This window comes from Pleurodeles waltl, chromosome 7 (genome assembly GCF_031143425.1).
Source record: "Pleurodeles waltl isolate 20211129_DDA chromosome 7, aPleWal1.hap1.20221129, whole genome shotgun sequence".
NCBI classification, from domain to species: domain Eukaryota; kingdom Metazoa; phylum Chordata; class Amphibia; order Caudata; family Salamandridae; genus Pleurodeles; species Pleurodeles waltl.
In genome coordinates, this window is record NC_090446.1 from 510,752,133 (window position 1) to 510,770,053 (window position 17,921).

The 17,921-nt window shown below is 46.0% G+C and overlaps 1 protein-coding gene across 1 annotated transcript in view; it reads right to left on the minus strand.

Moving 5' to 3' along the window:
• LOC138304282 (putative DBH-like monooxygenase protein 2) overlaps window positions 1-17,921 on the minus strand; it is a 312,423-nt gene that overhangs the window by 59,460 nt on the left and 235,042 nt on the right. Inside the window, exon 12 of the mRNA XM_069244214.1 lies at window positions 13,798-13,912. Coding sequence (XP_069100315.1) covers window positions 13,798-13,912 — 115 coding nt within the window. The remainder of the gene's footprint in view (window positions 1-13,797; window positions 13,913-17,921) is intronic.

Consider the following 17,921-nt stretch of genomic DNA (forward strand, 5'->3'; position numbering starts at 1 on the left):
TAATGGTGTCCCCGCACTCACAAAGTTCAGGGAATTGGCTCTGAACAATGTGGGGGCACCTTGGCTAGTGCCAGGGTGCCCTCACACTAAGTAACTTTGCACCTAACCTTTACCAGGTAAAGGTTAGACATATAGGTGACTTATAAGTTACTTAAGTGCAGTGTAAAATGGCTGTGAAATAACGTGGACGTTATTTCACTCAGGCTGCAGTGGCAGGCCTGTGTAAGAATTGTCAGAGCTCCCTATGGGTGGCAAAAGAAATGCTGCAGCCCATAGGGTTCTCCTGGAACCCCAATACCCTGGGTACCTCAGTACCATATACTAGGGAATTATAAGGGTGTTCCAGTAAGCCAATGTAAATTGGTAAAAAATGGTCACTAGCCTGTTAGTGACAATTTGAAAGTAATGAGAGAGCATAACCACTGAGGTTCTGGTTAGCAGAGCCTCAGTGAGACAGTTAGGCACCACACAGGGAACATATACATGCACACCTATGAGCACTGGGGCCCTGTGTGACAGGGTCCCAGTGACACATACATATAGGCCACAAACCTATGAGCACTGGGGTCCTGACTAGCAGGATCCCAGTGACACATAACAACCATACTGAAAACATGGTGTTTTCACTATGAGCACTGAGGCCTGGCTATCAGGATCCCAGTGAGACAGTGAAAACAGTGACAAACACCCTGACATACACTCACAAACAGGCCAAAAGTGGGGGTAACAAGGCTAGAAAGAGGCTACCTTCTCACAGTGGTTAAGCCATAACCATCCAGGAGTGCATTCTTAAGAACTGTAAAATTATTGGCATCACTTTCTTTCACAGTAAGGAGCCTATCCCTACCTTTTCCACTAAATGATAGCCATAGGATAGCAGCCCACTGCCTTTGAGGGACATCCTGTACAACACAGGCCATCTCAAGTGCAGCTAACCACTTGTTAATGTCATCCCCCTCCTTATAAGGGGGAACTATCTTGTGCAGATTCCTGGAATCATGCTCTTTTACAGGATGACTATGGGGAATACTGCTGCTGTCACCATGGGTATCTAAACCCAACTTCTGTCTTTCTTTCTCTAGTTCAAAAGACTGTCTATCCAAATCCAGCTGTTGCTTTTTAAGCTTCAGTCTGGTTTGTTCCACTCTCAACTTGTTGAGTTCCCTTTCTAACATTCTGTCATCAGGGTTGGTGGGAGGAACATTCTTAGACACAGAAGAATGAACAGAAGGAGACCTGTCCCTTACAGAAGCCACCCTAACAGCTTGGCTAACAGAAACATCACTTCCACTGTTGTGTGAATAAATGCTCTTGCTATGATGTGAGACAACACTATTTGTATGGTGTGGCTCTTCATCATTACCAACTATGCTAGACTGTCTAGTAATGGGCAGGCTAGGAACTTTCTTTCCTGAATCTTTTCCTGGGGGAGTCCCTGGATCAGATTGGGAACCATATGCTACTTTTTCAACAGATGTGGCCCCTTTGGCCTCATCTTGTTCTCTAAGCATATTAAGCAACAATTCCAAGGAAGGATTCTTCCCTACACTCAAACCTCTCTCTACACAGAGACTCCTTGCTCCTTTCCAGCTAAGGTGGTCATATGCAAGTTTGGACAGATCAACATTTTGGCCTGTGCCAGACATTTTTAGAGAGAGTTAAAGTGATAGAAAAAGAGAAAAAAGTTTTCAGAACTTTTTAGAAAGACGGGTGAGCACTGTTTCACACATCCTTATAGTGCCTGTTTCTGGCACTTCTCTGGGTGCTACCTGCTGCTAAGAGGGCTCCTTGTCTTTCTCGACGCCCCCTCTACCTCCTGGTCCAATTTGCGACCTCCTGGTCCCTCCTGGGCCACAGCAGCTTCCAAAAATGCTAACTGCACGATTTGCAGCTAGCAAGGCTTGTTGGCGTTCTTTCGGCGGGAAAACACTTCTGCACGACTCTCCACGGCGTGGGGGATCCATCCTCCAAAGGGGAAGTCTCTAGCCCTTGTCGTTCCTGCAGAATCCTCAGCTTCTTCTGTCCAGTAGAAGCTTCTTTGCACCCACAGCTGGCATTTCCTGGGCATCTTCCCATCTCCGACTTGCTTGTGACTTTTGGACTTGGTCCCCTTGTTCCACAGGTACCCTCGACTGGAAATCCATCAATGTTGCATTGCTGGTTTGTGTCTTTCCTGCAGAATTCCCCTATCACGACTTCTATGTCCTTTGGGGAACTTTAGTGCACTTTGCACTCACTTTTCAGGGTCTTGGGGTGGGCTATCTTTCTAACCCTTACTATTTTCTAATAGTCCCAGCGACCCTCTACCAGGTCACATAGGTTTGGGGTCCATTCGTGGTTCGCATTCCACTTTTGGAGTATATAGTTTGTGTTGCCCCTATCCCTATGTGTCCCCATTGCATCCTATTGTAACTATACATTGTTTGCACTGTTTTCTAAGACTATACTGCATATTTTTGGTATTTTGTACATATATCTTGTGTATATTTGCTATCCTCATACTGAGGGTACACTCTGAGATACTTTGGCATATTGTCAGAAAAATAAAGTACCTTTATTTTTAGTATATCTGTGTATTGTGTTATCTTATGATATTGTGCAAGTGACACTAGTGACACTGTAGGAGCTTCACTCGTCTCCTAGTTCAGCCTAAGCTGCTCTGCTAAGCTACCATTATCTATCAGCCTATGCTGCTAGACACCCTATACACTAATAAGGGATAACTAACCCTGGTGCAAGGTGGGAGTACCCCTTGGTACTCACTACAAGCAAGTCCAGCCTCCTACATTGGTTGTGCAGCGGTGGGATAAGTGCTTTGAGAGTACTTACCACTCTTGTCATTGTACTTTTCATAAGAGAAAAATATACAAAACAAGTTCAGTGTGTGTACACATAACTAAAAAGTTTAGCATTTCCTCTTTTCACTCTTTTCTAAGTGCTGAAAAGTACATCTAAACTTTCAAAAAGTTTAAAAAGTTTTTTTCTGTCTTTCTAAAAGTTCTGAAAAACTTTTTCTTCACTTTTTCTGTCACTTAAACTCTTTCTAAAATGTCTGGCACAGGCCAAAATGTTGATCTGTCCAAACTTGCATATGATCACCTTAGCTGGAAAGGAGCAAGGAGTCTCTGTGTAGAAAGAGGTTTGAGTGTAGGGAAGAATCCTTCTTTGGAATTGTTGCTTAACATGCTTAGAGAACAAGATAAGGCCAAAAGGGCCCCATCTGTTCAAAAAGTAGCTAATGGTTCCCAATCTGATCCAGGGACTCCCCAAGGAAAATATTCAGGAAAGAAACTTCCTAGCCTGCCCATTACTAGACAGTCTAGCATAGTTGGTACTGATGTGGAGTCACACCATACAGATGGTGGTGTCTCACATCATAGCAAGAGTATTCCTTCTCACCACAGTAGAAGTGATGTTTCTGTTAACCAAGCTGTTAGGGTGCCTTCTGTAAGAGACAGGTCTCCTTCTGTCCATTCTCACCAAACTTCTGTTTCAAGGCATGTCCCTCCCACCCACCCTGATGACAGAATGTTAGAAAGGGAGCTCAATAGATTGAGAGTGGAACAAACCAGACTGAAGCTCAAGAAGCAACAGCTGGATTTGGATAGACAGACCTTAGAAGTAGAGAAGGAAAGACAGAAGTTGGGTTTAGATACCCATGGTGACAGCAGCAGTATTCCCCATAGTCATCCTGTAAAAGAGCATGATTCCAGGAATCTGCACAAGATAGTTCCCCCTTATAAGGAGGGGGATGACATTAACAAGTGGTTTGCTGCACTTGAGAGGGCCTGTGCTGTACAGGATGTCCCTCAAAGGCAGTGGGCTGCTATCCTATGGCTATCATTTAGTGGAAAAGGTAGGGATAGGCTCCTTACTGTGAAAGAAAATGAAGCCAATGATTACAAAGTTCTTAAGAATGGACTCCTGGATGGTTATGGCTTAACCACTGAACAATACAGGATAAAGTTCAGAGAGACCAAAAAGGAGTCTTCACAAGACTGGGTTGATTTCATTGACCATTCAGTGAAGGCCTTGGAGGGGTGGTTACATGGCAGTAAAGTTACTGATTTTCAAAGCCTGTATAACTTGATACTGAGAGAGCATATTCTTAATAATTGTGTGTCTGATTTGTTGCACCAGTACTTGGTGGACTCTGATCTGACCTCTCCCCAAGAATTGGGAAAGAAGGCAGACAAATGGGTCAGAACAAGGGTGAACAGAAAAGTTCATACAGGGGGTGACAAAGAGAACAATAAGAAGAAAGATGGTGAAAAATCTCAAGATAAGCATGGGGATAAGGGTAAAACCAAAGATCCCACTTCAAATCTTAAACACTCTTCAGGGGGTGGGGATAAAACAAATTCTTCCTCTTCTTCTCAACCTATACAAGTTAAAAAGCCTTGGTGGTTTGTGTGTAAAAACAGAGGCCATAGGCCAGGGGATAAGTCCTGTCCAGGTAAACCCCCTGAGCCTACCACCACTAATACATCAAGCTCTAGTGCCCCTAGCAGTAGTGGTACTAGTGGTGGGACTGCTGGCAACAGTCAAGTTGAGGGTGTAGTTGGGTTCACTTATGGGTCCATAGTAGAAACTGGGGTAGTCAGTCCCAAGACAGTTTCTGTCACACCTAGTGGCATTGGCCTTGCCACACTGGCTGCTTGTCCCCTTACAATGGATAAGTACAGGCAGACAGTTTCAATAAATGGTGTTGAGGCCTTGGCCTACAGGGACACAGGTGCCAGTATCACTTTGGTGACTGAAAACCTAGTGCATCCTGAACAACACATCATTGGGCAACAGTATAAGATTATTGATGTCCATAACTCCACTAAGTTTCTTCCCTTAGCTATAATTCAGTTTAGTTGGGGTGGAGTTACTGGCCCTAAGCAGGTGGTGGTATCACCTAGCTTACCTGTAGACTGTCTCTTAGGTAATGACCTAGAGGCCTCAGGTTGGGCTGATGTAGAGTTTTATGCCCATGCAGCCATGCTGGGCATCCCAGAGGAATTGTTCCCTCTCATTTCTACTGAAATGAAAAAGCAATGGAGAGAAGGCCTGAAAACTCAGGATCCCTCTCCATCAACAGATAAAAAGGGTATCACAGTATCCCCTAACCACCCTACCATTCAGGATACCATTCCTGTGGTGGGAGAAACCTCTCCTGGGGTGGCACCTGTTCCAAGGGAATCATCAGTTGGCAAAACTGTACTCCCTGAGGTAGAAGTACCTCTCTGTGGGATAACTAACATTGGTGAGAAAAAGAGCACCATTTTAGTTAACATGGAGCATCCCTCCAACCCTCCCAGAGAAACTTTAGTGCAGAAACCCTGCACTACCTCACAACACTTAGGACAGCATCCCTGCCCTAGTGTGGAGCTCATAGGACAGCATCCCTGCCCTGCTCCAACTCAAGAGAAACAGCATACCTGTTCTCTCTTCCAGCCAAATGGACAACATTTTTGCCCAGCTATGGCTTTTCTGAGACGGCATCCCTGTCTGGCAATTCCATCACTACAAATAGGTTCAGTGGACAATTCCCACTGCTCTAAACTAAAACTTACTGATAGAAACTCTGAAAATACATCTTCACATTGTTGCTTAGCTAAAAAACTTCAAACAGGGTGGTTTACATCCCCACAGGGAAGTAACCATATAGTGGATGATAAAGGGAGTAACCAGTCTATTGTAGAGCTACTCTCTACTTATCACCACTTAGACAATAAAGTCTCAACTGGCCAAGGTTAGCCTTATTGTCCTTCGTTTGGGGGGGGGGGTGGTTGTGTGAGAAAGTAGCCTCTTTCTAGCCTTGTTACCCCCACTTTTGGCCTGTTTGTGAGTGTATGTCAGGGTGGTTTCACTGTCTCACTGGGATCCTGCTAGCCAGGGCCCAGTGCTCATAGTGAAAACCCTATGTTTTCAGTATGTTTGTTATGTGTCACTGGGACCCTGCTAGTCAGGACCCCAGTGCTCATAAGTTTGTGGCCTATATGTATGTGTTCCCTGTGTGGTGCCTAACTATCTCACTGAGGCTCTGCTAATCAGAACCTCAGTGGTTATGCTCTCTCATTTCTTTCAAATTGTCACTAACAGGCTAGTGACCAATTTTACCAATTTACATTGGCTTGCTGGAACACCCTTATAATTCCCTAGTATATGGTACTGAGGTACCCAGGGTATTGGGGTTCCAGGAGATCCCTATGGGCTGCAGCATTTATTTTGCCACCCATAGGGAGCTCTGACAATTCTTACACAGGCCTGCCACTGCAGCCTGAGTGAAATAACGTCCACGTTATTTCACAGCCATTTTACACTGCACTTAAGTAACTTATAAGTCACCTATATGTCTAACCTTTACCTGGAAAAGGTTAGGTGCAAAGTTACTTAGTGTGTGGGCACCCTGGCACTAGCCAAGGTGCCCCCACATTGTTCAGGGCCAATTCTCCGGACTTTGTGAGTGCGGGGACACCATTACACGCGTGCACTACATATAGGTCACTACCTATATGTAGCTTCACAATGGTAACTCCGAATATGGCCATGTAACATGTCTATGATCATGGAATTGCCCCCTCTATGCCATCCTGGCATAGTTGGCACAATCCCATGATCCCAGTGGTCTGTAGCACAGACCCTGGTACTGCCAAACTGCCTTTTCAGGGGTTTCACTGCAGCTGCTGCTGCTGCCAATCCCTCAGACAGGTTTCTGCCCTCCTGGGGTCCAGCCAGGCTTGTCCCAGGATGGCAGAACAAAGGACTTCCTCTGAGAGAGGGTGTTACACCCTCTCCCTTTGGAAAATGGTGTGAAGGCAGGGGAGGAGTAGCCTCCCCCAGCCTCTGGAAATGCTTTCATGGGCACAGATGGTGCCCATTTCTGCATAAGCCAGTCTACACCGGTTCAGGGACCCCTCAGCCCTGCTCTGGCGCGAAACTGGACAAAGGAAAGGGGAGTGACCACTCCCCTGACCTGCACCTCCCCTGGGAGGTGTCCAGAGCTCCTCCAGTGTGCTCCAGACCTCTGCCATCTTGGAAACAGAGGTGCTGCTGGCACACTGGACTGCTCTGAGTGGCCAGTGCCACCAGGTGACGTCAGAGACTCCTTCTGATAGGCTCCTTCAGGTGTTGCTAGCCTATCCTCTCTCCTAAGTAGCCAAACCCTGTTTTCTGGCTATTTAGGGTCTCTGTCTCTGGGGAAACTTTAGATAACGAATGCAAGAGCTCATCAGAGTTCCTCTGCATCTCTCTCTTCACCTTCTGCCAAGGAATCGACTGCTGACCGTGCTGGAAGCCTGCAAAACTGCAACAAAGTAGCGAAGACGACTACTGCAACTCTGTAACGCTGATCCTGCCGCCTTCTCGACTGTTTTCCTGGTGGTGCATGCTGTGGGGGTAGTCTGCCTCCTCTCTGCACTAGAAGCTCCGAAGAAATCTTCTGTGGGTCAACGAAATCTTCCCCCTGCTACCGCAGGCACCAAAGAACTGCATCACCGGTCCCCTGGGTCTCCTCTCAGCATGACGAGCGAGGTCCCTTGAATCCAGCAACTGTGTCCAAGTGACTCCCACAGTCCAGTGACTCTTCAGTCCAAGTTTGGTGGAGGTAAGTCCTTGCCTCCCCACGCCAGACTGCATTGCTGGGATCTGCGACTTTTGCAGCTACTCCAGCCTCTGTGCACTTCCGGCGGAAATCCTTTGTGCACAGCCAAGCCGGGGTCCATGGCACTCTAACCTGCATTGCACGACTTTCTAAGTTGGTCTCCGGTGACGTGGGACCCCTTTGTGCAACTTCGGGTGAGCACCGTTTCACTCTTCTTCGAAGTGCCTGTTCTGGCACTTCTGTGGGTGCTGCCTGCTTCTGACAGGGTTTCTTGTCTTGCTCGACGCCCCCTCTGTCCCCAGACGCAATTGGCGACATCCTGGTCCATCCTGGGCCACAGCAGCATCCAAAAACGCTAACAACACGACTTGCAGCTAGCAAGGCTTGTTGGCAGTCTTTCGGCGGGAAAACACTTCTGCACGACTCTCCACGGCGTGCGGGATACATCCTCTAAAGGGAAAGTCTCTAGCCCTTGTCGTTCCTGCAGAATCCTCAGCTTCTACTGTCCAGTAGCAGCTTCTTTGCACCCACAGCTGGCATTTCCTGGGCATCTGCCCATTTCCGACTTGCTTGTGACTTTTGGACTTGGTCCCCTTGTTCCACAGGTACCCTCGACTGGAAATCCATTGTTGTTGCATTGCTGGTTTGTGTCTTTCCTGCAGAATTCCCCTATTACGACTTCTATGTCCTTTGGGGAACTTTAGTGCACTTTGCACTCACTTTTCAGGGTCTTGGGGTGGGCTATTTTTCTAACCCTTACTATTTTCTAATAGTCCCAGCGACCCTCTACCAGGTCACATAGGTTTGGGGTCCATTCGTGATTCGCATTCCACTTTTGGAGTATATGGTTTGTGTTGCCCCTATCCCTATGTCCCCCCATTGCATCCTATTGTAACTATACATTGTTTGCACTGTTTTCTAAGACTATATTGCATATTTTTGATATTATGTACATATATCTTGTGTATATTTGCTATCCTCATACTGAGGGTACACTCTGAGATACTTTGGCATATTGTCATAAAAATAAAGTACCTTTATTTTTAGTATATCTGTGTATTGTGTTATCCTATGATATCGTGCACGTGACACTAGTGGTACTGTAGGAGCTTCACTCGTCTCCTAGTTCAGCCTAAGCTTCTCTGCTAAGCTACCATTATCTATCAGCCTATGCTGCTAGACACCCTATACACTAATAAGGGATAACTGGGCCTGGTGCAAGGTGCAAGTACCCCTTGGTACTCACTACAAGCCAGTCCAGCCTCCTACAATAACCCACCCCAAGACCCTAGAAAGTAGGAGTAAAGTTACCCTACTACCCCAGAAAGACACAATAGTCGTTATAGGGGATTCTGCAAGAACCACAAGCACCAGCACAGCACTGAAGATGGATTCCTGGACCTGAGGACCTGTAAAGGAAGGGGAACAAGTCCAAGAGTCGCGATAGTGTCCGGGGGGGGGGGGGCAGGAGCCCAGGAAACCCCAGATGAAGGTGCAGAAGGGCTGCCTCCGGGTGGAAGAAGCCAAAGATGCTGCAACAACGAAAAGGGCTAGGAACTTCTCCTTTGGAAGGAAGATGTCCCACGGCGTGCTGGATGTTGCAGGAGTGTTTCAAGGCAGAAATACCATAAACAAACCTTGCTAGATGCAAGAGTTGCGGTAGAGGTTTTTGGGTACTGCTGGGGACCAGGAAGGACCAGGATGTCGCCCCTTTGGAGGAGGAGACAGAGTGGGCGCTCAGCAACTCAGAGAGTCCCTGCAGAAGCAGGCAGTATCCGCAGAAGACCCGGAGCAGGCACTTAGAAGATCTGTGAACTCAGAGTCAGAAAAGGAGGGTCCCACGATGTCGGAGTCCAACTCAGCGTGTTGAGCACTGCAGGACAGAGTGCTGGGGACCCAGGCTAGGCTGTGCACAAAGGAATCCCTGGAGAAGTGCACAGAAGCCAGAGCAGCTGCAAATCACGCTATACACAGGTTTGCTGTCTGGCGTGGGGAGGCAAGGACTTACCTCCACCAAATTTGGACAGAAGGGCCATTGGACTGTGGGAGATACTTGGACCCAGCTCCTGTGTTCCAGGGACCACGCTCGTCAGGATGAGAGGGGACCCAGATGACCGATGATGCAGTCTTTTGGTGCCTGCGTTCGCAGGAGGAAGATTCCATCGACCCACGGGAGATTTCTTCTTGGCTTCCAGTGCAGGGTGAAGGCAGACAGCCCTCAGAGCATGCACCACCAGGAAACAGTCGAGAAAGCCGGCAGGATGAGGCGCTACAATGTTGCTGGTAGTCGTCTTGCTACTTTGTTGCGGTTTTGCGGGCATCCTGGAGCAGTCAACGGTCGATCCTTGGCAGAAGTCGAAGAGGGAAGTGCAGAGGAACTCTGGTGAGCTCTTCCATTCGTTATCTATGGAATAGCTCAGAGGAGAGACCCTAAATAGCCAGAAAAGGAGGTTTGGCTACCAAGAAAGGAGGTTTGGCTACCAAGAGAGGTAAGCACCTATCAGGAGGGGTATCTGACGTCACCTGCTGGCACTGGCCACTCCGAGCAGTCCAGTGTGCCCTCAACACCTCTGAATCCAAGATGGCAGAGGTCTGGGACACACTGGAGGAGCTCTGGCACCTCCCCTGGGAGGTACAGATCAGGGGAGTGGTCACTCCCCTTTCCTTTGTCCAGTTTCACGCCAGAGCAGGGCTGGGGGATCCCTGAACCGGTGTAGACTGGCTTATGCAGAGATGGGCACCATCTGTGCCCATCAAAGCATTTCCAGAGGCTGGGGGAGGCTACTCTTCCCCAGCCCTTCACACCTATTTCCAAATGGAGAGGGTGTAACACCCTCTCTCAGAGGAAATCCTTTGTTCTGCCTTCCTGGGACTGGGCTGCCCAGACCCCAGGAGGGCAGAATCCTGTCTGAGGGGTTGGCAGCAGCATCAGCTGCAGTGGAAACCCCGGAAAGGCAGTTTGGCAGTACCCGGGTTCTGCGCTAGAGACCCGGGGGATCATGGAATTGTCCCCCCAACACCAGAATGGTATTGGGGTGACAATTCCATGATCTTAGACATGTTACATGGCCATGTTCGGAGTTACCATTGTGACGCTACACATAGGAAGTGACCTATGTGCAGTGGACGCGTGTAATGGAGTCCCCGCACTCACAAAGTTCGGGGAATTTGCCCTGAACGATGTGGGGGCACCTTGGCTAGTGCCAGGGTGTCCACACACTAAGTAACTTGGCACCTAACCTTCACCAAGTGAGGGTTAGACATACAGGTGACTTATAAGTTACTTATGTGCAGTGAAAAATGGCTGTGAAATGACATGGACGTTATTTCACTCAGGCTGCAGTGGCAGTCCTGTGTAAGAATTGGCTGAGCTCCCTATGGGTGGCAAAAGAAATGCTGCAGCCCATAGGGATCTCCCAGAACCCCAATACCCTGGGTTCCGAAGTATCATATGTAAGGGAATTATATGGGTGTACCTGTGTTCCAATGAGAATTGGTAAAATTAGTCACTAGCCTGCAGTGACAATTTTAGAAAGCAGAGAGAGCATAAACATTGAGGTTCTGGTTAGCAGAGCCTCAGTGATACAGTTAGGCACCACACAGGGAACACATACAGGGCATACACTAGGAGCACTGGGGTCCTGCCTAGCAGGATCCCAGTGACACAAGGGCAAAAACAAACATACATAAAGTGAAAATGGGGGTAACATGCCAGGCAAGATGGTATTTTCCTACACTATGTTTGTGCAGCTACTTTTAGACTGAATATAAGGTATTTGCAGAGTGACGTGAAATATGGTTTTGAGATGGTGCTGATGGAAGACTGACTCTTTGATCTTGTGATTAGAGGGTGATTATGCCCTGAGACCATTTGTGTATCTCTTTTAACATGGGCAAGAGAACCCCTAAATAACTAATCAGTTTCAGGGGTATTCGCTGAGGCAGTTTTAACCATTCACCAAAAGATCCCTATTTCACATTGAAAACGAAAAAATCAAGCTTCACCCCTGAACACAATTAATCAGGGTGTGTAGAAGCATGCCTGTGGATGAAGCATGTCACAAAAGTGGGTGAGAAATGCAAAAACAACAGATGATGGACGGAATGCAGAGCAAATCAAACATTCACCCCCCAGCCACAGATCTGGGTTTAATCCATGTTTTTTTGCTTGCCATGCCATTCCAGTTTGGACCCAGCCATATGCAAATCAGTCTTGACCCTGTTCCCCATCGGAATAGTCCAACCCGAAGTGCCAGGCCAGGTCCACCCTGTAAAGTGGGTGACACATGAAATACAAATAAACTGGATTCTCACATGAGGAAAGTTGTTTTCATGATTAATCTTAAAGTGTATCACATTTAGAACTGTGAGGATGATTGTTGAGTATTGGCCTCTGGCATCCTCTTGTGTGTGGCAAAATAATGGTACTGGCAAACTATAATTAATTCAAGGCATCTGTGCCCCAATGAGTGCAAATTGGTCTTGGATTGCTTGTGTTCTGGTTCAGGGAGAACCTATTCTGGGATCTCAGACTAGACTATTCCTTCTGGAGCAGAGTCAAGGTTGAGTTGTATATGGCTCGTTCTAAACTAAGGTGGCATGTTGTGAAAAATAACAATGGATTGGGATGCATCCTGAGTATTAACAGTAGGGCATTACCAGTAGCTAAGCTTGATACAAGCATTCCAGCCATCACTATTTTGCATAATTCAGTCTTTTGGCCTGTATCAGCATAGGAGTACATTTGGACCATGTTATGTCATGAGTTGTGCTGGCACTATTCTGTATGGTATCCTTCCTCATTGGGAGTGTGGATGATGATGAAAAGCTATATGAGTGGAGGGAGTGGAGGTAATGGTATCAGACCCACAGGGCAGCCTCTTGGCCACAACATAATGAAACATCTTGTGGTGCTTAAAACCAAGTTCGACTATTTCACAACTCACCAGTAGTTATTTTATTGTCAGCAGCAGACAGTTGATGTACCTCAGCTCAGTGAGTCCATAGAATATTTAACATATTACATCTTTCTAGAGGTGTCTCAACCACGAGCCATCATGCTTGATCACTTTCTTTGTCAGATTCTTCCCAATTCCTTGTTGGCCATCTTCTGTGCCTCAATGGAGGAAAGAGAACTTCGAGAGACCTGGACCCAGATTTGTGAAGCCTTTGCATTGCCATTGCATCAAGCAAGGCGACACAAGGCAACACAAAGGCTTGAGTGATATTTACTAACCCATGCAAAACCACCTTGTGTGGTTTAGCATGAGCCTGCTTGGCTTAGTAAATCCAGCGTAATGCAGGACACCGCAAATTGGTCCCTTCAGTTACTTTGTGTTGAGAGGGCATTCCATGAGTGGAGTGTGTGCGTACCCATGGATCCACCAGTAGATTTTGGCACTTTCCCAGATTTATTAAGGATAGTAAACCTGGGACTGCATCAAAATGCTACGCCATCCGAACAGCGGCGTAACAAGGAGAAATATATCTATTTCTCTCTGCTATTTTCTTTCTCTATGTGTGCTGCATTCTACAACACACATAGAAAGGGGAAAATGTCTCTGAGGATTATTTTTGCGCAGGACGGAGTTCCTTCCTGCACCAAAAACAATCTTGCCTGTAACACAGGCTCCCTTGCACCATGGTACAAGAGTGCCTGCCCTGGCACTGCGCAGCACTGTGTGCACCAGCGCATAGAGAGAACTGGAATACACCATATTTTAGAAGATATGGCGCACTCCTGCCCTCTCCATTTGACGCAACACAGCAAGTTGTCTTGCTGCCTTGCGTCAAATGTTAGTAAATCCTGGGTTACTGTGGGTGGATCAAAACTTTCAAGATAGAAGTAAAGGTTTGCAGCGAAATGATGAAGGTAAACTGTCTGTAGGACTTTTGAAAAACTACAGACGTCCTTTATAGGTCGGGAATGAGAAGAATCCGTCACTGATTGAGACATCAACCCTGCCTTAAATCTATGTCTGGGGGATTAACTCCTCGCTGTAGTGGTTTTCAAAAAGGACATTTGGAGGATTCATTCATGTTCAAGAGTGTGTCTCAACCACTGAACGACCCTGATACTGAAAAGGCCAGATTATCTTCACTGTTTTCTTCACATGATGCAAAGAAAGTTTGGAACCATACCCTGAATGTTCCCTTTTCAGACTTTCACTGTGCAAAGTAAAATCGAAAGGAAGGAAGAAACATACCTCCTGAGACAGCACGTAGATGGAATGTGTGGTTTCCTTCAACAGCACTTCGAACACCCGAGCACTGGCATTGTCCCACTGGAAAGACTTAATTGCCATCACAGCTTGTTCAGTACTGCACCAAGAGAGAGAGGTGGTAAGGTGAAAAGTGCCCTCTTCAAGCAAATCTTAAAACTTAAAAAAAACAAGTACTTGTGACTGGTTTATCCTTGCACAGTGGGAGACCCAATAAGGCTCTTTGGTGTAAATCATATATTGCCAACTTCTGAGAATTCCAATAAGTTCAGTTCTGTTATAAAGGTATGTTAATTTAGACAATCAGTTTGTAAAATGTGTTCTTAGTGCAACATGCACACATATAAGAGAAGTTCCTTATCACGATTTTTTTTTACAGATAAAATATATCGCTCAACTGAATGGCTACACCTGCATGGTACATTTCTTCTAATAAAATCATTCAGGTGGGATGAATCATAGCTCCATACTTTAAGAACAGATGTTTTCAAAATGCATGACACCGATAAAAAGAATAAACAATCTAGCAGTATATGAATGATTGTATATTTAGACCATAGGATACATGGACATTTCCATTCATTAGATTCTAACCATAAAGTAGTTGGAAATAAAGGATTGAGGCCTATCTTAACTTTCATTATCTTTCCCCCCTTTCTGCAATCTGATAAATTGTTTGTGAATGAAAAGGTGACAATTAATTAATGGCTTGCTCTTCAAATGTTCCTGATCACTTTCTAGTGAAATGTACAACACTGATAGTTTTAAGATGCAGAGATGAAAAACTATCCCAGTTTTGTACTCCATTCCTTGTAACATCCTGGCTCTTATACTGAACTATATGATTTAGTATTAATTTAAACCAGCGTCAGACTTTTGTACTTTCTTCCAGCACCACGAAGAGATGTTTGCACCACTAAACATGGATTGAACATTTCGTAACAGTTTGGTTCCTGCCGTTATTAATGGCATCATAGATAAGCCTCCATAGTCAATATTTAAACTGACTAAGCTGCTACAAGTTGCCAAAGCCTTTGTTGATACTAATTTGTGATGTTCTGATCTATTGATTACTGTGGTGAAAATTAAGCATGCATATTTATAAGACCCAGGAACATTTTTTTTATTTCCCCTCAAATTATCAGAATGTTGTTTTTGTTTAAAATTAAAAGATTTCGAATACATTAAGAGTTTAAGGTGTCTAATTTCCTCTGGAGGTGTAATGGGCTATAATCCATTAAAAAGGTCATCCGTCAGCATAAATTAGGCAAAGAATATGGCCCTCATCTATTTTTTTTAAAGGAATGTGATCCCTAACTTTAGATAGTAGGTCTGCCAAATGAAAATCAAATAAATTCAGGGCTGGGACATAACACCGTTTAGGGATATTCTTGACCTCCCTCTGTGATGAACAATTTGAAGAACTACTTCCACCTGTGCCTGATTAGGGTGTTCACCTTGAATATTGAGACCGGAACACTGATAGCACAGAATGTAGAGGATAAAATATTGAATCCAAAATATCGACAGATAAGTAAGTATAGATCTTTAAAACCTAAGGCCACATATATGTAACTAAGCAATATATATTTCTTCGAAGTACGTAGATGTGGAGTTAGAAACTGTAAATCTATACTTCCCTGCATGCACCTACTTTTGATATTTTGTACCTCAATATTTTGTTTTTGATATTCTTGTAACATGATATACGGGGAGGTCGATATTCAGTAGTACAACCCCCAATTAAAGATGTGGAGGGCTCAGAGAATTAAAACAAGGAGTGGGCAGTAACCTCCACTCTGTTGGTAGAGTTTGCAGAGTTTTAACACTCCACACTCTGCTTGGAGCACAGAGTTCGGCAAAAAACTCTGCCAACATTGCAAAGCGGAGTTTACCGGCACCCACCTCACAACCACGCCTATGGAGCTGCACAATTGGTCCAGGAGCGAGAAAGAGCCAATCAAGTATTCCAGGGCTGCCTGGGAGCCCAAAGCACATCCATAGAGGCTGGTGTAAGAGGAGCTACCTCTCACAGGGGATACTCGATGCTAGGGGTGCCTCCCTCTCTCCTACTTCTCTCGCTGAGGCCCCCTCCTAGCCGCCACTCACCCCACCCATGCTGGAAGGCTTTGCAGCAGGGGTGCAAGGCACGCACTCTCTGCACGAGTCTCACCATCTGGAGGCAGGGCAGGGGCAACCTGTGACCTGCAGGGAGTTACAGCTTTGGGAGCAGGGGCTGAGCTGTCCAGGTGCTTGTGTTGGGGCAGTTTGTAGTGAGACAACAGACTTCACTTGCTGTTCTCGCCTAGCTTCCTAGAGCACTCTCAGCGCCCTAGAGGTAGACTTTGGCAGACTGAACTCGCACCTTGAGGGCTGAAAATAGGACCTATAGGAACACTGCACTCCTGTACCTGTGCTCATTTCATCCATTGGGACTTTTTTGACCACTTTGTTTTCTCCAGATAATGCGCCACTGCCCAGTGAATCTCCCCTCGTAAAAAGTCCTTCTTGTCATTACTGGTTCAGCATGACCTGCTGAGGCCCTTGCATTCGGTGGCCGCTGCACAACTCAAGGGCTGCACTGGATGAACACCCTGATGCGAGATCCAATCTTTCCTGGGCTGAGTATGGCTTACCACCACCCAGTCCTGCCTGCACCAGGCACTAGACTTCACCATGAGCGCCATTCTGGCCCACCAGCTGCCCTTCTTCCCGGACTTGGCGCTGTCCCAGAGCTGGATGTCCCTCTCTCCCAGCGTTTTCACTAAGCCCATCATAGAGCAGCTGGTAGGCGGCGGCCGAAGCAGGCATGCTGTTTTCTTCCCTGGGCCACCAAGAGGTCATGCATCTTTGGCTGCTCAAGAGCCTGGAACCCGAGGAGGAGGTGAATAATGACCCCAAGGTGCACCGGGAAGCCAAGAATTTGTGGGACTGGTTCCACAAGGGGGGCACAGAGATGGTGATCACCAAGTCCGGCAAGTGTGTGTCTGTTTAGAACTACTTTCCCTTACGTTATCCCAGTGGCTGCACTAAAACTCTGCACTGCAATTGCTATCTCCACCCACTTCCATAAACACAACTAGAAAATATGTCACCTTCATTTGGGGAAATGTTTTCTCCTCTCCTTAGCTAAGCCCACAGTTAATGTTGGTATAAACGAGGACCACACAATTTCGTAATTCAGACAAAATCTGTCTCGAGTGCATGTTCGCAGTATTTGCCCATGCCAATTTACTAGTCTCAAAAACCCATAACACATTTCTGTGTCTGCCCGAAGCAGCCGTGGTTTCGCCACCTTTTTACACAATTTACAGAAACATCTTGGGTGCTGCAATCCACGTCTGTTGGGCTCTCTTCTGTCAATTGCTTTGTCCCACATCCTTTTCTAGATCGTGCATCTCAGCGCTACAAGTGGATATTTAAACACACAGACACACACATATATATATATATATATATATATATATATATATATATATATATATATATATATATACACACTTTTGTTTTATGTATTATCTATCACTCATAGATGTAAATCAGTGTAATCTATTTAGAAAATAGGAGGCGGCGGTTCAGGCACACCTCACCACCTCACTAAATATTATGGTTACTGGAGCAGAAGGAGGTGCCCTGGTGCAGGACCGAGGCACACGCCTATTTTAAAGTAATTTGATGACTGAGGTCCATCTCAAGGGACACGGGTCGAGGGGAATGCAAAATCATGCAGAGTTTTGGGGCCGCTCTGCGGAATTCCAAGCAGCAGAATTCCCCCCCTAAATGAAACGAGACTTGTGGAAATGTTATGATAGGTACTTTTCTTTCAAAGTTGTTCATGGTCCACCAATTGTCGGTAAAATGATGCTTATCAAATTTTCCTTCCATTTCAGAATCTTTCTTTTTACATTTAGATGTTTTCACCTTAAATGTTGTATTTGTACTTGAAACAGATTCTACTTTGCTAACAAAATGGAGACTTGTGTTGCTTGCTGCGTGTGGTATTTCAATTGAAACATATTTTTGTTTGACAGGCAGGCCATGCTTAAAAAATACTGAGTGTTGACTATGAAACCCTAAGAGGCTACGATAGGTTAAGCTCAGACCTCACC